At 43.7% G+C, this 22388-nt stretch overlaps 1 protein-coding gene across 1 annotated transcript in view; it reads left to right on the forward strand.

Moving 5' to 3' along the window:
- The window catches only part of TNKS1BP1 (tankyrase 1 binding protein 1), a 128196-nt gene that overhangs the window by 15772 nt on the left and 90036 nt on the right, over window positions 1-22388 (forward strand). The window contains exons 2-4 of the mRNA XM_075349353.1: window positions 3893-3961; window positions 7282-7720; window positions 13987-14887. Coding sequence (XP_075205468.1) covers window positions 3913-3961; window positions 7282-7720; window positions 13987-14887 — 1389 coding nt within the window. The 5' untranslated portion in view covers window positions 3893-3912. The remainder of the gene's footprint in view (window positions 1-3892; window positions 3962-7281; window positions 7721-13986; window positions 14888-22388) is intronic.

Consider the following 22388-nt stretch of genomic DNA (forward strand, 5'->3'; position numbering starts at 1 on the left):
TTCTTTGTATCAGTGTGCATACTGAAATAGCTGTCAATCACTTATAGGCCCACCCACTGGACCAAAAATCCCAGAAAGACTAGCGCTATAAATGATTAAATCACAGATTATACTGGATGTTTTCTCACAATATTATGTTCAGTCTACTCAACTACCCTGCCTCTATGATTTGAAGTTTACTGCTAATTAGATTTCAGTGCTCTGGGTCCAGACTGTACTCTGGGTCTTCTCCTCCCTGTCTTTGATTCCCCAGCCCCTCCACCTGCCTCCAGTCTGTGAATGACAAGTCACTGCTTAGATTCCAAACAAGAACCAAGTCATTCAATGACCAGAGGCAAGCAAAGGGGCTGGGGAATCATGGGCAAGGGGGAGAAGACCCAGAGTATAGTCCAGCCACTGTGCACCCAAATCTAATTAGCAGAACACTTCAAATGGTGATTTGAAGCAGATTTCGCAACCAAAGGTATCAATTTCATCTGTATTACAGTGCCATTACAGCCATGTGTTTACTTTACATTACATAATCGTGCTTACAGGTTCTCTTTATGACAAGCAACACTTGGTAAGTCCTATTTCTGCACAGCTATGTTAGGCCGCATTCACGCATCTGTGTTTCACAGCCCGTGATTCATGGACTAGCTGAAGATAGTCAAGGTATCATTTCTTCAGCATTCCCTCAGTATTATGTCATATTCACACATCTGTGTGTCATGGTCCAAGCACAGACCAAGATTCACAGACCTGCCATTGTCCAAACACAGACACAGATTCACAGACCTGCCATTGTCCAAGCACAGACAGAGATTCACAGACCTGCCATGGTCCAAGCACAGACTGAGACTCACAGACCTGCCATGTCTCTCCTGGTTCAAACTGGACAGTCTTATAGACATATATGAGGCTGTCAAGTTCAGGTCAGAAGACCCATGGACAATCGATCCATCACAGCCGGCGGCTTCACACTTACAACCATGCAAAATAAGCAAAACGGAGACTTATTGTCCCAAAAGAGCTTCCCTTTAAGTTGTCTTTAAGATGTTAAGAGTGAATAACTTTAGAAGAATTACCTAACATGTTTGAAACAAGCCCCAGGGCGGCCGAGTAAGCAAATCCAACCCCACACACAGAGACTCATATTATACCATGAGAATATTACGCCGTAATTATTGTTTGTTTGTGAAACATTCTTTATGCAATAGGATCCAACCCGTATGTTAATGCAACCGGATCATCAAGTTATGTTTTCTCACTGACAAAGCAATTGAAACTGTACTGACTTGCAAGACCTTAGGGATTGCATGGTATTGCAATTGTGTCATATAAATTTTATGTGAGCCTGACAGTACAGCTTTCCTGCTCTTCAGTAGAGCATGTGGGATTGATTCGTTGTGTTAAGTAAAGCCTATGCAATAGACAATAGTTGTCTGGGACAAGAAAATAGGGAACTTGCTTTTTTCCTGTAGCAGCACCACCCATGTTTATGGCAGTAACTGGTGTTACAGCTTATTCCCATTCAAGTGAAAGGAAGTAAGTGCATGGAAAAAACTGAAGCCAATTCTGAAAAACCTCCTGTGCTTATAGAGGTTGGCCACTACTTTTACATTGATGGCCTATTCTATAGATAGTTCATCAATGTCTGATCGGCCTTGGTCTGATACCCTATACCACCACCGATTAGCTACTCTCTGTGGCCGGAAATGCTCAGTTCCGGAGCTGCTCTGTCTTATGATAGTGGCCGTGGCCGGGTACTGCACATCCACCTCCTATTGATTTGAATGGGAATCGGATGTGTTGTACCCAACCATGGCCAATATCAGTTGACGGGGAAGCTTCGGAACAGAGCATTTCCGGCTGCCTGCTGCCGACACCATTACCAAGAACAGCTGATCGGTGGGGATGAGTTGGGTCGGACCCCGGCCGATCAGACATCAATGACCTAGCCTAAGGATAGGTTATCAATGTAAAAGTAGTGGACAACTCCTTTAACATCGACCACCATGCTTGATATAGAGAAAACACATAGATAACCATGGTGTTGTTAGGACCAATAATTTACAGAATTAAAGGGGTTGTACAGGATTAGAAAAAAGATTGACTACTTTCTACCAAAAAACAGTGCCACATATGTGAGTGGTATTGCAGCTCAGCTTTAGAGAAGTATTCAACCATGAGATTTGTTTGGTTTACTAATGTATCTTAAGGCCTTCATGAATATTAGATAAAAGTAGGTTGTTTGGGGATTTTGATGGGATCAGCAGGCCATCTTATGTACCTTCTAGCTCTGACAGGTGATGTCAATGGAGAAGAGGATCAGTTGGTTTTAATTTTTCCACCCAGTCCTTATGTTCTGCAGGTATCAGCTTGTTGCACTTTCTGCATAGAGAACAAATAAGCACTTGCAAAGAGGTATCCATGTGTATGGGGAATTTGGGAGTAATGGCTATCGACAGAGCAAGAATTCGGCAGACAGATATCTTTGATGCATAGACTCATATACACATATTGTTCTAAATGGTATTTTCAATGGAAATTATAGTGCCTTTAAAGCACCCATACCCATACACAGCCTAAAGTTGATGAAAATCGTCAATTTTAATGATAACGAATATTCGTCAAGTGCAATTTGACAATTAACAATCATGTCAGCTAACTGATGACATTGTGTCATTTACCGGAAAGAAGTCTAACAAGTTTGACTTTTACATCCGATAGTCAGACAAAAGATCTTTCATTCTTACAAATGATTTTTCATCAGCAGAAGATGTTTCCTTGAGAAAATGTTTACAATAAGATGCTTTGTTCTATGTCCATTGTCATTATACATGTATGGCCATGATGAACGTCTCTCATGGCCAATTTGAAATAGCATGTGTATTGCTACTTCTGTGTAATCAGATGATGGGTTGTTCAATCTTCAGCCTAATTTTTACCAAAGGATAAGATAATACGTAGCTGTTGGCTGTCTGATCCCAGGCTAGGCCAATTTCAGTATAATTTGTATGGGGGCCTTAATGAGTATTGCTCCTATTGATGAGCAAGCACTACCATGCTCAGGTGCTTGGTACTCGTACAGAGCAGTTGATGCTCAGATAGGCGCGACTTGAGCACCGGAGTATAGTGGGGAACTCTAGCATTTTTCCAGGAACTCTTCCAGAAAAATGCTTCTGTTGCTCATTGACTTCCATTATACTTGGGTACTCAAGTCGCACCCATCTGAGCATCAACTGCTCTGTACGAGTACCGAGCACCCAAGCATGATAGTGCTCACTCATCACTAATCGCTACCTTGCAACCCTAGCCATTACCAAGGTACGCAGCAGGACTATAGAGCAAGGGTGTATGTATCATAGAGGATGACTGTGTGAGGTTCAGACGGGGTTGATGGTATTGTGGCCCAACAACAGTCTACCTGCAACCCCCATATCCCATTACCATCATGATAGGCCCTTCACTGAAGAAGACTGTCATTTTTCTGTGACTCATGTTCTTTGTGGTTCACAAAATAATGTACAAATATTTTTCTTAGTAGTCACATATCTGTTTAATGTACCACTATGATCTCTCTTGACTGAACACGTCGGTCGCCTATACTTCAGTTGTTTTCTTCTGATTTTTACTTTATCTTCAAAACTTTAATAAAACTTACAATAAAAAAAGAATGGTGTGGAATTAGCCCCTGGGTCATGAATGGTGCGTAGAGGGGACTACTAAAACAACATTCCTCCAGCCCTGAGTGATAAACTCTGGCACCGTATAGGAGGCCTACATGTTTGCTATAGAACCCACTTTCCTATGTATCCCATTCATAGAAAGATTAGAAAATGCTTTTTTTTTTATTCTACTTTGCACTTACTTTATTAATTAAAATTGTGCTTTTTTTATTTGTCTCCAGGAACATTTCCCAGCATCATCATGTCAGCGTCCAACTCACAGATCCTGGATCAGCCAGAACCCTTGGGAGGTATGCTATCCACATGAGAATTAGCAGAATAGACACGTTAACACAGAGGAACAGAAAGAGGACGTGTTAGGCAGAAAACGCCCAAAATTTCTGCCCAACATGTGTGCAAAGGGACACTGAGCAGCTGCCTTTTAGGTTACACAACTTGTTTGCATTAATCCAAACATGCGGTCATCATCATCGTTTGGATTTCATATGACTATTGTAGTAGATTTTAGGCCAAAAACTGGAATTTTTGGCGGGAGGCCCCCTTCCTTGCTGCTTGTGTAAACTTTAGTACATTGTTATACACAGACAGAACCACTTTTATAGATGATAGGTCACAGACAAAAAGCAAAGTAGAGAATCCACTTATCCTCTAATTCACCATTTTCTTGACAATTATTCCCATATTTTCACGATCCATATGTGTGTGTATATGTATATATATATATATATATATATATATATATATATATATATACAGTACAGACCAAACGTTTGGACACACCTTCTCATTCAAAGAGTTTTCTTTATTTTCATGACTCTGAAAATTGTAGATTCACATTGAAGGCATCAAAACTATGAATTAACACATGTGGAATGAAATACTTAACAAAAAAGTGTGAAACAACTGAATATATGTCTTATATTCTAGGTTCTTCAAAGTAGCCACCTTTTGCTGTGATTACTGCTTTGCACATTCTTGCCATTCTCTTGATGAGCTTCAAGAGGTAGTCACCGGAAATGGTTTTCACTTCACAGGTGTGCCCTGTCAGGTTTAATAAGTGGGATTTCTTGCCTTATAAATGGGGTTGGGACCATCAGTTGTGTTGTGCAGAAGTCTGGTGGATACACAGCTGATAGTCCTACTGAATAGACTGTTAGAATTTGTATTATGGCAAGAAAAAAGAAGCTAAGCACAGAAAAATGAGTGGCCATCATTAATTTAAGAAATGAAGGTCAGTCAGTCCGAAAAATTGGGAAAACTTTGAAAGTGTCCCCAAGTTCAGTGGCAAAAACCATCAAACGCTACAAAGAAACTGGCTCACATGAGGACCGCCCCAGGAAAGGAAGACCAAGAGACACCTCTGCTGCAGAGGATAAGTTTATCCGAGTCACCAGCCACAGAAATCGCAGGTTAACAGCAGCTCAGATTAGAGACCAGGTCAATGCCACACAGAGTTCTAGCAGCAGACACATCTCTAGAACAACTGTTAAGAGGAGACTTTGTGCAGCAGGCCTTCATGGTAAAATAGCTGCTAGGAAACCACTGCTAAGGACAGGCAACAAGCAGAAGAGACTTGATTGGGCTAAAGAACACAAGGAATGGACATTAGACCAGTGGAAATCTATTCTTTGGTATGATAAGTCCAAATTTGAGATCTTTGGATCCAACCACCGTGTCTTTGTGCGACGCAGAAAAGGTGAACGGATGGACTCTACATGCCTGGTTCCCACCATGAAGCATGGAGAAGGAGGTGTGATGGTGTGGGGTGCTTTGCTGGTGACACTGTTGGGGATTTATTCAAAATTGAAGGCATACAGAACCAGCATGGCTACCACAGCATCTTGCAGCGGCGTGCTATTCCATCCGGTTTGCATTTAGTTGGACCATCATTTATTTTTCAACAGGACAATGACCCCAAACACACCTCCAGGCTTTGTAAGGGCTATTGACTAAGAAGGATTAAGAAGGAGAGTGATGGGGTGCTACGCCAGATGGTCTGGCCTCCACAGTCACCAGACCTGAACCCTGAACCCAATCGAGATGGTTTAGGGTTAGCTGGACCGCAGAATGAAGGCAAAAGGGCCAACAAGTTCTAAGAATCTCTGGGAACTCATTTTTCTTTACTTCGAATTTGTATTATGGCAAGAAAAAAGAATCTAACAGTCTATTTAGTAGGACTATCAGCTGTATATCCACCAGACTTCTGCACAACACAACTGATGGTCCCATCCCCATTTATAAGGCCTATTAAACCTGACAGGGCACACCTGGGAAGTGAGAACCATTTCCGGTGACTACCTCTTGAAGCTCATCAAGAGCATGCCAAGAGTATGCAAAGCAGTAATCACAGCAAAAGGTGGCTACTTTGAAGAACCTAGAATATAAGACATATTTTCAGTTGTTTCACACTTTTTTGTTAAGTATTTCATTCCTCATGTGTTAATTCATAGTTTTGATGCCTTCAATGTGAATCTACAATTTTCAGTCATGAAAATAAAGAAAACTGTTTGAATGAGAAGGTGTGTCCAAACATTTGGTCTGTACTGTATATATATATATATACACATATAGTGTGTTCATAATAAATGAGTACACCCCAACATGTTTATCAGAAAACCTTTAGTTTCCTTTGAGAATCCACATTGTCTATATGACCCATTGACGACACACAATATTTGTTATTTTGCACATCCCAAAAAGTTATTTTGATATTTCCTAACAAATTCAGTCAAAACCATGTGGCAAAAATGAGTACACCCCAATGAAAATCTTTGTAGCAAATCTAAAGTTTAGACTACAAAATTCTAATTAACAAGAATTCACCCACAGGTAAGTAATTATTCATTTAACAGGTGTTCAGCAGACAGTTGACTATAAAAGGGTGTAACTTAACAAAGAAAACCCCTTCCTATTTCATGCTGTCAGCAATGGCACCACATAGAAGAGAAATGTCACAAGACCTGAGAAAGAAAATCATTTCTTACCACAAGAAAGGTGAAGGCTGCAAGGCTTATCAGTCAGAATACTGTAGCAAAAGTGCTCCAAAAATGTATCAATAATAGAACACTAACCATCTCACTTCTGAAGAAAATCGACATGCAAGTTCCCTGCAGATAGCTAAAGAAGTAGAAAGCCAAACAGGGGTCACTGGTTCCCTTGACAAATTATAGTATACACTGCAGAGGATTGGCATGCATGGGTTTTCTCCATGACGGAAGCCTCTTCTATATCTTATGTACAAAAAAAAAACGAATTTGCCAGCGACTAAACAAAAAATCGATTAAAATCTTATTTTTCAAAAAGGGTGTACTCATTTATACTGAGTACTGTATATAATTTTTTAATTTATAACATTATATATGCCATACAATACCTAATAATACTTTACTCCTCATTGCCATTGCTGATGCTCAAGGTTATTAGTGGTCATTGCACAAGAAAAAAACACAATAGGTGGACTTTGGTCCTTGTTCGTATGGAACTATTTTTCAAGGTTAGGCTTGATGGTGATCATTTCACTATATCACTAATTAGAAAAACTGACCTGAACATATCTTGAACCTAATCAAGCCTGTACTATCCACATAATATATCTTCTGTTTACAATTAGGTGTAAAACATGTGAAACCTCCAGTAAAACCTCCTGTGAAACCGAAACCAGTGGTACCTCCACGCCCAAAGGATATTGTGGGATCCAGCAATGAAAATAAAAGTCCTTTGCTATCACCAACATTGGGTCCATTATCTCCAACTTTGGATATACCATCTGCCCTCAAAATCAGCCAGCTCACAGGACCACAACCCTATGGGACCAGGCGGACGTCTTTAAAAAGATGGTCATCCTCTGTAGGAGAAGATGTAAATCAGGAGAATAACGCATTGTCACCAGTTGAAAAGAAGAGTATAGATCTGCCAGCCAAGATTACAGCCCAGCCATTATCTGCTCCTTTGAGGTCTTTGCAGACTGGTCCAGTATGGAAAGGAAAGAGCCCTTTTATGTTAACAACACGAGGATGGGGAGAACAAAGAATGAATCAATCAAAAGAGAGGTGAGATTGTCGCGGGCGGGGAGGAGGGTGTCAGCACACCGCGCTCACCCCTTCTGCTCGGGTCCGGCAGTTGCTCCTGGTGGCTCGAGCTGCGGGCCGGATCCCGGGGTGTCTCGAGCGACACTCCTCGCCCGTGAGTGAAAAGGGGGTGTTTGTTGGGATTATAGTTCGTGACGCCACCCACGGTTGTGGTGATGGCACCACCGCTGCTCAGTGTGGGGGTCCCGGGGATGGTGATGGGAGCAGCCAGGTGTTATGTCGCCCCTCCGTGGGTAGGGGTTGGTGTTCCCGGGGCCCGGTGAAGAGATGTGAAGGGTAGGGCCTGGAGGGCGCAGGGACGCGGGGGCAGCGCTATGCCTTGCGGCACTGTGGTACTCACTCAGCCTGAGACACGGACACAGTTTGTACGGTAAACCAACGGCTGGTAGGACGGTCCCACAGACGGTTGCACCTGCACTCCCGGTAGGTGACGGTGACGTCTCTCTTCCTTGCACCTGTTTGACTGATGGTAGCGGTGGATTCCCTCCGGTTACCCGCTCCCCGACTGCAATCTGGGCCGGAGGAGCTCTACACTTTGCCCGCAGGCGCTGGCCCTGGGGAAACTGGTGCCTTGGCGGTGGCGGTGTCTCCCCGTTAATGGTCGGGCTGTTGCCGTCAATCGGGACTTTGTTGCTGGGGGATCTGCGTCCCCTTCACTGACGGATTCGGCAAATTGGGCGACTCCTAGCCTTGCCGGGGTCCGAGAGGCCCCTGCCCTGGTGCTGACTGTCCTTCGGAACACTGCTCCAGACCACCGGGCACACAGCCAACGGGGTCCTTCCAGGAACTTCCGAACTGTCCCACTCCGGACAGTCACCGCCGTCGCTGACCTTGCTGTTCTAGCCCTACACACAGCTGGGCTCTCAGGCTGTCTTCCCTTCTTGCTTTCCTCCTTTTCTACTTTCCTCCCTTAACTCCTCCACTTTAGCTCCTCTTTACTCTTGCCCTGCCTGGGCTTCACTCCTTCCACTTCCTCCTCCCTGACTAGACTGCCTGGTACTTCCTGCTTCCAGTGTTGTGAGCTCCTTGGTGGGCGGAGCCAACCGCCTGGCCCACCCCCTGGTGTGCATCACAGACTCCTGGAGGGAGGCAACAAGGATTTCTGGTTAGCAGATGTGCCTACCTGGAGTGTGGGGTGTGGTGGTGTTGTTATCTGTGTCCCCTGGCTTGCCCAGGGCGACACAAGATCTCTTTCATTGCTTTTGTCAATTCAGTTGCATGTTTTATCTTGTCAACTTTTCAATGTCTTAAACCCTCCATACACAATAGACATCTGTAGGCTGAATGATGGTTTGGCCAATGGTTCTGATGGTATTTATCTCTCCCAACTCCTTCATTTACAGAGTGCTCACTCTTTTCCTGTGTTCTCTATAGGCCCCTTTACACACTGAGACTTTCTAGCGATCCCACCAGCGATCCCAACCTGGCCGGGATCGCTACAAAGTCTCTGGTGAGCTGTCAAACAGGCAGACCTGGCCAACGACCTAACAGCGATCCGAACCTGCAGAACGACCTAGCTAGTCATTGGGGACGTTGTAAAGCAGCTTTATGAAAGGGAAGTCGCTGTAAAGTCCCCTTTACACACTGAAACTTTCTAGCGATCATGCTGCACAGCGGGAAACAAAGGACCAAAGAATGGTCCTGAACGATTTGTAGCGATCAGCAACTTCACAGCAGGGGCCAGGTCGCTGATGTGTTTCACACACTGCAATGTCGCTGGGGAGGTCGCTGTAACGTCACAAAACCGGTGACGTTACAGCGATGTCGTTTGCGATGTTGCAGTGTGTAAAGCCACCTTATGGCTATGTGCGCACAGTGCGTTTTTCGCGGCGTTTTTGCGCGTTTTTCGGGTGCGTTTTTGGCCTCAAAACTGTATGACTTTGCTTCCCCAGCAAAGTCTATGAGTTTTCATTTTTGCTGTCCGCACACAACTGTTTTTTTAAGCTGCGTTTTTGAGCTTAAAAAAAAATGGACATGTCAATTCTTTCCTGCGTTTTTCTGCGTTTTCCCCCCATGCAATGCATTGGAAAACTGCAGAAAAACGCAGAGATCAAAAACGCAGCAAAACGCAGCCAAAAACGCACCAAATCGCGGTAAAAACGTATGCGTTTTTTGACGCTTTTTTTTGACGCGGGTGCGTTTTTGTGCGTTTTTAGAGGCCAAAAACGCACAAAAACGCAGCGTCAAAAAAACGCAGTGTGTGAACTTAGCCTAAGAAAGTACTGCTGCCAGACATCTCTGAGGGTGACTTGCGCACCAAGAACAAAAGGATCGGCAGTCCAAAATCAGATATGTCGGGTCTGTCTAGGCCAGTGTTTTTCAACTCCAGTCCTCAAGACCAACAAAGAGATCATGTTTTCAGGTTTTCCTCAATATTAGGCAAGGAATAATTCCTTCACCTGTGCAACATTAAGGAAATAATGAAAACCTGATCTAGCTCTATATATCCCTTCCCCAGCCACTGATTGGCAGATTTCTGTGTACTATGTACATGGGCAAAAAGCTATTAATCAGCAGTGTGGGTGGGGTTATACAGAGCTGAACATTCAAAGAACTGCTAGATCTGCAGCAGCTGCAACAGTAATTTTATCCATTTTTGTGTTTTCATTATATATACAGTGCCTACAAGTAGTATTCAACCCCCTGCAGATTTAGGAGGTTTGCTAAGATGCAAATAAGTTAGAGCCTGCAAACTTCAAACAAGAGCAGGATTTATTAACAGATGCATAAATCTTACAAACCAACAAGTTATGTTGCTCAGTTAAATTTTAATAAATTTTCAACATAAAAGTGTGGGTCAATTATTATTCAACCCCTAGGTTTAATATTTTGTGGAATAACCCTTGTTTGCAATTACAGCTAATAATCGTCTTTTATAAGACCTGATCAGGCCGGCACAGGTCTCTGGAGTTATCTTGGCCCACTCCTCCATGCAGATCTTCTCCAAGTTATCTAGGTTCTTTGGGTGTCTCATGTGGACTTTAATCTTGAGCTCCTTCCACAAGTTTTCAATTGGGTTAAGGTCAGGAGACTGACTAGGCCACTACAACACCTTGATTTTTTCCCTCTTGAACCAGGCCTTGGTTTTCTTGGCTGTTTGCTTTGGGTCGTTGTCTTGTTGGAAGATGAAATGATGACCCATCTTAAGATCCTTGATGGAGGAGCGCAGGTTCTTGGCCAAAATCTCCAGGTAGGCCATGCTATCCATCTTCCCATGGATGCGGACCAGATGGCCAGGCCCCTTGGCTGAGAAACAGCCCCACAGTATGATGCTGCCACCACCATGCTTGACTGTAGGGATGGTATTCTTGGGGTCATATGCAGTGCCATCCAGTCTCCAAACGTCACGTGTGTGGTTGGCACCAAAGATCTCGATCTTGGTCTCATCAGACCAGAGAACCTTGAACCAGTCTGTCTCAGAGTCCTCCAAGTGATCATGAGCAAACTCTAGACGAGCCTTGACATGACGCTTTGAATGTAAAGGTACCTTACGGGCTCGTCTGGAACGGAGACCATTGCGGTGGAGTACGTTACTTATGGTATTGACTGAAACCAATGTCCCCACTGCCATGAGATCTTCCCGGAGCTCCTTCCTTGTTGTCCTTGGGTTAGCCTTGACTCTTCGGACAAGCTTGGCCTCTGCACGGGTGGAAACTTTCAAAGGCTGTCCAGGCCGTGGAAGGCTAACAGTAGTTCCATAAGCCTTCCACTTCTGGATGATGCTCCCAACAGTGGAGACAGGTAGGCCCAACTCCTTGGAAAGGGTTTTGTACCCCTTGCCAGCCTTGTGACCCTCCACGATCTTGTCTCTGATGGCCTTGGAATGCTCCTTTGTCTTTCCCATGTTGACCAAGTATAAGTGCTGTTCACAAGTTTGGGGAGGGTCTTAATTAGTCAGAAAAGGCTGGAAAAAGAGATAATTAATCCAAACATGTGAAGCTCATTGTTCTTTGTGCCTGAAATACTTCTTAATACTTTAGGGGAACCAAACAGAATTCTTGTGGTTTGAGGGGTTGAATAATAAATGACCCTCTGAATAAACTTTTCACAATTTAAAAAAAAATAAAAAAAGAAATAACATTCTTTTTTGCTGCAGTGCATTTCACACTTCCAGGCTGATCTACAGTCCAAATGTCACAATGCCAAGTTAATTCCGAATGTGTAAACCTGCTAAATCTGCAGGGGGTTGAATACTACTTGTAGGCACTGTATATATATATATATATATATATATATATATATATATATATATATATATATATATATTTATTTATATATTTATTTAGCCTGTGAGGGCTTGTTTTTTGAGGGACGAGTTGTACTGTTGAAATACATCAGTAATTTTACCAAATAGCATACTAGAAAATGGGGAAAAAGTCCAAGTGGGGTGAAATTGCAAAAAAAAAAAAAAAAATGCAATTCCACAAAAACACTTTTTGGGGTTTTATTTACCTTATTCACTATATGGTAAAACTGACCTGGCTATATAATTCTCCAGGTCAGTATGAATCAAACATGTATAGCTTGGTGTTTTTTAAGTGGTTAAATGTCGCTTCCGAGACTTGTAACATTTTAATTTTTCGGATCTGGAGCTCAGTAATGGCTTATTTTTTCTGCCCTGACCTGATGTTTTTACTGATCTTATATTGGGGGCGATACAATATTTTGATTGCCTCCTATTGCATTTTATTGCAAAGATATCAACATTCTGAATTTTCTAATTTTATTTTTGTTTTATTTTTTACCAATTAGACTAATTTACTTTATTCTTTTGATAGATCGGACATTTCTGAAAGCAACGATACTAAATATGTGGGTTTTTTTAATTGTTTTATTTTCAATGTGGCAAAAGGAGGGTGATTTCAATTTTTTCTGTTTTGCTTTCATATTTTTTGGCTGATCACTTTTGAAATACAGAGCAGTGCATAAGCACTGCTCTGTATAGCAGAAATTATAGTCTCCTATGAATTCCGTCTCGCAGCCAGCATTTACAGGAGCATTGTAATGACAACCAGCTGACCGCTGGCTTCTATGGCAACCCATTGTTGACCCGCGATGACATCACGGATGCGCTGATGGGGGTGGGGAATGATGCACCCCCAACTCCTGCTGGCGCGTGAGATTGATAGTGGGATTTAGCTGGTTAACAGCCACTGGTGGATCTCTGATACACCTGCAGCTGTAAGGGTATGTGCGCACGTTGCTTTTTACCTGCTTTTTACCTGCTTTTTTGCTGCTTTTTCTTCTGCGCTGTTTAATGCCAAAATGGATGTGTTTTTCTATTCAAGCAAAGTCTATGGGAATTTGGGTTTCTTGTTCACACTATGTTGTTCAAAATGCTGCCTTTTTGTGGCAGAACTTTGGTCAAAAACTCAGCTTTGCAGTGCAAAACCCAAATGGCAAAAACAATTGACATGTTGCTTCTTTGAAAAGCTGAGTTTTTGACCAAAGTTCTGCCTCAAAAAGGCAGCATTTTGAACAACATAGTGTGAACAAGAAACCCAAATTCCCATAGACTTTGCTTGAATAGAAGAACACATCCATTTTGGCATTAAACAGCGCAGAAGAAAAAGCAGCAAAAAAGCAGGTAAAAAGCAGGTAAAAAGCAACGTGCGCACATACCCTTAGAGGCACATGATCAATACAGCCCTCATGTGTGGGGAAAGATGCGGGCTCGGCATGCGATCCCACATCAGAGCAAGGGACACAATATATGATGTAAATATACATCATATATCATGAACGGGCTAACCCCGTAGAGATGGCCATATACATATACAGTAGTCGTGCACTATCACTGTATACAGCAGATCAACAGCTGAGCTCGCTCCATGCAGCATTTGTCCATGTGGCTGCTGAGAAGAACATATGAGCCTCATATTGGGCCTATGGGATTTCACTTTTTTATATCAATTATGATATGATTCTTTTTTAAATTACAATTCGATGTAAAAACCTGACAATTAAACTGTTCATTTTTTGATGCCACATTCCCTTTAATGAATGGGGTTGAGGTGCATTACTAGACATTGCCATTAACAAGACTGGCGTTAGTTAAAAAAAAAAGCTTTTCTTTTCCCGAATCGTGGAGAACTCCTTTAAAGGATTTCGACGACAGATAAAGGCTACAATAATTGTGACCCTTCCTGCTGTCTTCTGGTTATTTCTTCTGTTTCTTTCTGTGCTGCTCTGTACTTAATACCTCTGTTTATTTTGGCTTTTCTCAGCGAGGCTGTATCCCTGCAATCCAGTTCCAGTGTAATAAGTAAAGATACCAATGCACAAAAGAAAGAAATAACTGCACTTAAAGAAGACTCAAATAGTCACAGCAGAATAACTCTAGAAGAAAAAGTCGTAACACATGTCCAGGACTCCGTAACAAAGTCTGAAAAATCACCTTCAATGGTGTCTGAAGATGTAACGATGGGTTCTTCGGGGGTTGGATCCCCTAACAGATCAGAGGAGGTTAAAGAATTGAAAAAAGAATTACCTGGTCCCCTACAATCAGGTCTTCATTTTGAAAGTAGTAAGCAGGCCTCACAGTATGACCATCAGGAAGAAATCACATCCATTGAGTCTAAAATTGAGGAAAAATTACCAAGTGCTCCAAGGGAATCTTTACAAGTCCAAAAAAGTCACCAGGACGATGAAAATGAAAAAATGGCAATAGTTTACGATAACCAAATATCTGATGAAAGGTCAGGGCTTGGACATGTATTAGTCTGCGATGATGACATCATTGTTAAAAAAGGACAAGTGGTAAACAGGGGGGAGAATCACCAACTAGAAGCACATGTAGATCATTATGACCCCCAACAAATTGGAGATGTTATACCCAAATACACTGAACGCACCAATATATCTTATTATGAGCAAACATCACATCATGAAAACCAAGAGCCAAAGAACCTAAGTGTTACATCAGGACTTTCCCCCCCAAAACCCAAAGAACGAAAAAAGCCATCTGTGCAATTCATTGTGCCAAAAGCAGATGATCCAGCTGAAGGGCAAAGATCATTGGACTGTACTCTGCCGGAATCACAGACATGGGAAACCAAAGAATGTAAACAGGAGGAGGATGGAAATGCAGATGTGGGAAGATGGCATGGAGAAGACCGGATCGAGGAGGTAAGATTTCAATAACTTGTATTCAAGTTTGGCACCATGTCCTGCCACATCGTACTCCACATTTGTGGAGAAATAAGAAATGTTTCTAGTAAAGAAGACCTCTGTAATGTTGTATTTGATAGAACATACCACAAAACCAGAGGCATGCGGCAGTTTACTCCCCTCCCCCATTAGTAGAGTGTCTTCTACATTTAATGCTCCCTTCCTATTGGAATCTTTCAGCAGTGACAGCTTTGGCTTTAGTGGGGTGCAATATAGGCTCTAAGCAAAGAGGCCTTGAGCATAATTCTCAAACTGTATCAATGCAGTAGTAACAAATTATCTCTTATGAAACCAAAGACACAGAGAATTCAGATTTCCTAATCAGTGCAGGGTCTGGTGAGCAACACGGTGACCAGCATGATGGAAGACTGTTTGCAATATTGAAGTGAATTATGATGTGACGCCACATAGCATTCTCATTACAATACGCACCAGAGACAAATCAGAAGGGGCCATGTTATTAGAATCTTGCAGTAGTGTGGCCTCAGGCTGTGGGACTAATAATCTTGTTTGGTGGGATTAAAAGGTTTGCATGAAGCTGAGAAGTTATACTCTACCCATGGGATAGGGTTTAACTTCCTGATTGCTAGGGGTTGAATCGCTGGGATACCAAGAATATAGCTCTGAATAGACCAATGTAGTAGACCATTCGTTATTAACAGGACCACTGGAGATAGTTGAAAGTTGCATCTGGCTATCACTGGCGCTTCCATTATGAATGAATGGGCCAGTGGCATGCATGCTTAGCCACTGCTTAACCCTATTCTCAGGATCAGTAGGAGCCCTTAAAGGTCTTGTCTGGTTTTCTAATAAAAGTCTGCAGCCACTCTATGTGCAGTGTGCATGCTGTCAAGATTCTCCAGTGTTGCCAGTGAGACAAGGCGATTTGCATACTGCCGGCCACATTTCGGCTACAAGTGAAGATAAATAGGCTAAGCACATCTAGTCATTATGTTACAGTATGTATGCAAATCATATAATTGCAGTCACATGACTCACCGACAATGCCGGGGAATTCTGACAGCATGCTCATCACACATTGTCAGAATTCAGAAGTCTGCAGTCATAACAGTATCCTGTAATTTTAGACACTGAAGATAATTGAGTTGAGTTAGAAATCTCTAGACAATTTTGCACTATTGAGGGATTGAAGACAATATATAGGGGAAGATTTAATAACACTATCTCATTTTTGACAGTGTAAAACACTTGATAAATATGGTGGAAGTTTTGGCTGGCCGTTTTTTGGAGCACAATAGGCAATAATTTGGTGCATCTAGCTTGATATATATGTTCCACTCTTTGTTTCTGAAACAAATGTAAGGGACATGGAACATGGTTGGACTGTAAGGGACATGGAGCATGGGTGGACTGTAAGGGACATGGAACATTGGTGGACTGTAAGGGACATGGAACATGGGTAGACTGTAAGGGACATGGAACATGGATGGGCTGTAAGGGACATGGAGCATGTATGGATTGTAAGGGACATAGAACATGGATGGACTGTAAGGGACATGGAACATCGGTAGACTGTAAGGGACATGGACCATGGATGGACTGTAAGGGACATGGAACATGGGTGGACTGTAAGGGGCATGGAACATGGGTGGACTGTAAGGGACATGGAACATGGGTGGACGGTAAGGGGCATGGAATATGGGTGGACTGTAAGGGACATGAAACATGGGTGGACTGTAAGGGACGTGGAACATCGGTGGACTGTAAGGGACATGGACCATGGGTGAACTGTAAGGGACATGGACCATGGATGGACTGTAAGGGACATGGAACATGGGTAGACTGTAAGGGGCATGGAACATGGGTGGACTGTAAGGGACATGGAATATGGGTGGACTGTAAGGGAGATGGAACATAGGTGGACTGTAAGGGACATGGAGCATGGATGGACTGTAAGGGACATGGACCATGGATGGACTGTAAGGGACATGGAACATGGGTAGACTGTAAGGGGCATGGAATATGGGTGGACGGTAAGGGACATGGAGCATGAGTGGACTGTAAGGGACATGGAGCATGGGTGGACTGTAAGGGACATGGAACATGGGTGGACTGTAAGGGACATGGAACATGGGTGGACTGTAAGGGACATGGCACATGAGTGGACTGTAAGGGACATGGAACATGGGTGGACTGTAAGGGACATGTAATATGGGTGGACTGTAAGGGACATGGAACATGGGTGGACTATAAGGGACATGGAGCATGGGTGGACTATAAGGGACATGGAACATGGGTGGACTGTAAGGGACATGGAAAATGGGTGGACTATATGGTCAAGTCATTACACCACAGTTAAAATTCATGTATTTCCCTCCTGGGATTAGTAGTGCATCTCATGACCAGTGAACTAGAATGCCAATGATGTGCACTTTTACTAGTCCAGCTTCAAATGTCCGATGTCCACAGTCCAAGCATGGACACACATGATTCTGTTGATTGAATTCAAGTGAGGAGATCCTTTTCTGGTCAGGACATCATGGTCAATACCCGGATGAAAATCAGAGACGTCAACCAGCTCTAGCTGTGTTTATTTTACCTTTGTAATAGAATATCTTAAAACTGTGATGTATAGTAACTGCATAAAGCCAAAATTTCAAACAAGATATAATAAAACAGAACTGCTGGTAGAAAAGTAATCCATAAAGTCTATATATTCGCCCATGCGCCCCCTGGTGGTATACAGTAAGACTAAGCCTGAGCCTGTTCAGCTGCTTCAAGCACTTTGGATTTGCCTTTAGTTTACAAAGTAATTTACAACTGGATCAAGTGTGCGTGTTACTGCTCTTTAGGGTGCGGTTTGTGTTTCTCAGCTCAAAAAAACAATTGTCTCCATTTCTTCAAAAATAAAATCATATGACAAATGCTTCTTATCATAAAATATTAGTAGTTAGCTTGCAGTTTTGTAAATTGCCAGGAGCATAACTAAGCCTGGGTTCACATGGCAGTACTAAAACTTGAGCGATTCACATCTGCAAACTGTGAACATTGCTGGCTCTGTGTGCTCTTTAGTAGGAGCTGGCTGAATGTACGTTCGTCTGTACCGGGTCTCAGTAGGGTTCAGATGTATCAGTTGTATACTTGCCCTGGTGCCTGTGTGACGCCCTGGCGCCGCCAGGTGGTCACAGAAAAACGCACACCTCACACAACACCATCCCACATCAGGTTGTATCTGCCACAAAATCCTAGCCACCCACCCTCAGGGTAGGAAGGACACACCAGTGGGCGGGACCAGGCAGATTGGGAACGCCCACCTAGGGGTCTTGAGGATCCGCGGGAGGGAACCAGTCAGTTTCAGTTTGAAGTTGAAGTTTGAAGTTGAAGGGGGAGTTCAAGTGGAGGAAGTCAAGCAGGAGCCTCGTAATGGGTAGCCAGGGTAGTAGCCCTGGTCTACTGGCTAGGTGGCAAGCAGTGCACCATGTCCAAAGGCGACGGGAGTCCGGTCGCGGGATATCCAGAGTGGACCGGGACAGGGTTGGAGCCCGCCGGTACTGACAGCGGAGATCCGGTCCGGAAACCGTGCACAGGCGGGGTACCGTCCTGGACCCTAGTTAGAAGATGGTTGCAAGCCCCTTCTCTAATTAACCAGGCCAGGAGCAAGGTTCCAGACGTTGTTCCAGTGTGTTAGCCCAGATAGAGCGAAACGGCAGCCCACCGCGGGGGATAGGGTATCCGCAAAAATTCATTGAGATCCCAAGGGTCAGTTTTCGTGGGCACATCTCCCAACCAAAACCCAACTGGGAGTGGACTACCCCATTCCATACGAGGTCATCAAAAATAGAAGGAAAATACAAAGTGCCAGAGGAAGGGACATTGGTACACCAGCCGGGTGTGGTAACCGTATACACCCTGAAGCGGCAGCCGGCCACTGACACCTTGGTTTACCAGCAGACTTGTGTGCATTTATTCAATCGTGAGTACACTAACACCCTCCGGTCCGGCCCGGTGCATCACCACCAACAGCCATCACCTCCCGTGTTCTGGACACTGAGCCCCGGGGCATCCACCCCTACCCACGGAGGGGTTAACATCCAGATGCCACTCCATCGCCCCCGGGTGCTCCCCAACAGCAGTGGTGGTACCCCACCTTACCACACACCGTGGGTGGCGTCACGAACTGTCTACAACAATCCCCTGTACATATTACATCCTATTTTTATTTGAGTGTCCGCACGACACCCGGGTCCGGAGATCCCTCGAGCCACTGCGGATCCGGATACAAGCAGCCCAGCTGCTGACATGGGGGCGGCACACCTGAGGCATCTCAACCCTCTTTCCTGCCCTGAGTCGAACTAGGGTGCCAAGGGTCCACCAGTGACATTGATTTTGGGACCCACTGTTCAGAAACAAGCAAGTTACCTGACTTGTTCTCAAATTTGCCTATGGTTCTAGATAATAATATACTGGGTACATTGTTAATTGAATGATGAAAAACTGCCCCTATCTATGCTATTCACTGCTCATGTAAAGGGGTGGGTTTTTACTCCTGTAGAGGGGCCCACTGGGGGTTTCACCTCTAGGCCTGTGGGCCAATTCGATCCTGCCTCTGCAGCACAAGTGAGCACATCTACTATTAAGAGGACACACATAATAGAAGACATATTTTCCATTCAGATCCAAGAGCTCCAAGTTACGGCACCGCTAACTTTGCTATGTGATATGACTTGAGACTGTATGGTCACAGCAATGCTTATCATGCCGACTATATGACAGTCCTGCATATAGTCCATTTTACATTACCCTATTAGGTAAGATTATTTTCCTACCAAGTTTATCATTTTCAGCCTACACAGGGAACAATGATGTTGTAGGTCTTATCATTTTTCCATGCATTCTTATCTGGCATATGTTCATTTATTAACTTCGCACTGTAGTGACTTGGTTACATTGGAATGCATTACCGACCGTGCACATATGTTGTGCTGTGCTGATGGGATAAATAATTACAGCTTAGTAGAAATATATTGTATAATGGAGCAACATAATATCTAAGGCCTCATTAAGACATTCGTGATTTGCGTAATTGTTCTATTCGTGGTTTTCACAGATAGAACACGTAATTATATCCATGTTATTATGCGGCCTTGGTGTCCACAAAACATCATGGAAGCAAGCCCACTTTGATCTGAGTCAAGGATCAAAATTACCCATACAAATCTATGGGTTAATGAAAATGGTAATAACTCACACCGACCAAGCACTTATGAACTTCGAATCCAAATCATTTATGACACTCAGATAAGAAAATCTTTTGATGTCTAAATGAGGCCAGACATGGAGGATGGACCTTGTTTTATGGAAGAAATACAGATGTATGGTTGAATAGACCTCTTTACCATGGGAGATGTCCTTTGACTCCTGAGACCAGTATCAGCCACTAAACAGTGTAAAGAGCTGTGGTGTCTGTTCACACCAATCTCCATAAGAAGTGATTACAGCTGATCAATGTAGACCCCAAGTGTTAAACTTAACTAATCTTATATTGATAACTTATCCCACAGATTGTCATGCAATGTTCAATTCTGCGTACACCTGCTGCCACAGCGTCGTCTAAAGGCCACGTCTCACTAAGCGGCATCGCTAGCGACATCGCTGCTGAGCCATGTTTTTTTGTGATGCAACAGCGATCTTGCTAGTGATGTCGCTGTGTGTGACATCCAGCAATGACCTGGCCCCTGCTGTGAGGTCGCTGGTCGTTGCTGAATGTCCTGGACCATTTTTTGGTCGTTGCTTTCCTGCTGTGAATCACACATCGCTGTGTTTGACAGTGAGAGAGCAACGATCTGAATGTGCAGGGAGCTGGCTTCTGCGGACCCTGGTAACCAAGGTACACATCGGGTAACCAAGCAAAGCGCTTTGATTGGTTACCCGATATTTACCTTGGTTACCAGCGTCCGCAGCTTCTAGAAGCCGGCTCCCTGCTCCCTGTACACGTAGCCAAGGTACACATCGGGTACCTATAAGCAAAGTGCTTTGCTTACTAACCCGATGTGTACTATGGTTACCAAGCACAGCGTCGTTACACGGGTCGCTGGTGGCTGGTGGCTGATCTCTGATCGCTGTGGAGATCTGCCTGATTGACAGCTCACCAGCGACCATGTAGTGATGCTCCAGCGATCCCTGCCAGGTCAGATCGTTGGTGGGATCACTGGAGCGTCGCTAAGTGTGACGATACCTTTACTCTGTTCACACCAGAGACATGCAACCTGAGGCTTCTGTATTGTTTAGCCAGAGCCGGGCGTCGGCTGCTTCATGTTCATTGGTCTTCATTTCTGCAGGAATTAATTCCTGCAGACTGGTGAGCAGAACCTAAGAGCTCAGCTTCCTTCCTGTATGTGCCAATGATAGCTTCAGCTTTAGCTTCAGAAGTCTCGGTATTGGTGATTTTCTTCTTTATGGTGATCTGTGTAGTGCTTATGAGTGGTGTGAGCGTTCGCCTGTTGTGCATTACTTCCCCGCTTTTTTGTTGTTTCCCAGTACATATATTGTCTGTGTATTTTGGGTGCTGAGTGTACACGTTTCCGTCCTCCCTTATTCGTGTCGTTTTGTGGGGTTTTGTTTTTGTGTTTTCCGGCTCGTCCCGAAGGTGTGGGAGAGGGGGAGTAAGATCAGGGCTTGGACAAGAGTTAGGCTGGGGGCTCAAACCTGCTTACCATCAAACCTACCTTCGAGATAAGGGACAGTGCAAGAACTCTAGTCTGAGGGTCAGTCTAGGGGCACCTGTCCCATCATTACATACTCCATGACACAGATAGGCTATTAATAGAAAAGTCATGGAAAACACCTTTTAGTAGGTTACATAACATCCATTAATTTGTTTTCCCCCCATAGAATCTGATTTTTAAGATTATTGGAGACCCCATTCGCTGCACTTCAATCTACTCACTTATCAGCGCTCAAATGCTTTCAATCTCATATAATTAGCACAAAGACCAGCTAGCTGATAAATAAAATCTTGAGGCTTCCATGATATTATTCTTGGAAACCACAAGTGCAGTAACCACAGGCACAACAGCCAAAATGATGCAACTGTGCGCACAAGGTTGAAGGTAAACCAGTTTTCCTGGTTGTTGGGTGATAGGGGAGAACCTAAACTCTTTAGCAGTATGATCTTTATCTAGATTCCGATGTCCCAGACCTGCAGTTTGACAATCTTTAGAATGACCACGAGGGTTCCTTTGAACCCCACTTCATGAACAGCCTGATACATACAGTCATAAGTCCAGTCGGGTTGTAAATCAATAGTACTCATGATTTGTTGCGGGGCAGCAGGAAGGATGGCTATACAATTCATCGTTCCTAGCACTTGACTCCTTCACTCGTCTTTTTCTTTCACTTGAGTGTCTTAAGATGCTAGCCCATTTATATTGGGCACATCAAGAACCTAAGGCATGTACGTCACAAGTAGTACCATGCTTCAGAATATAAATTAGTATCC

The sequence above is a fragment of the Anomaloglossus baeobatrachus genome, chromosome 5 (assembly GCF_048569485.1).
Source record: "Anomaloglossus baeobatrachus isolate aAnoBae1 chromosome 5, aAnoBae1.hap1, whole genome shotgun sequence".
Classification (NCBI taxonomy): domain Eukaryota; kingdom Metazoa; phylum Chordata; class Amphibia; order Anura; family Aromobatidae; genus Anomaloglossus; species Anomaloglossus baeobatrachus.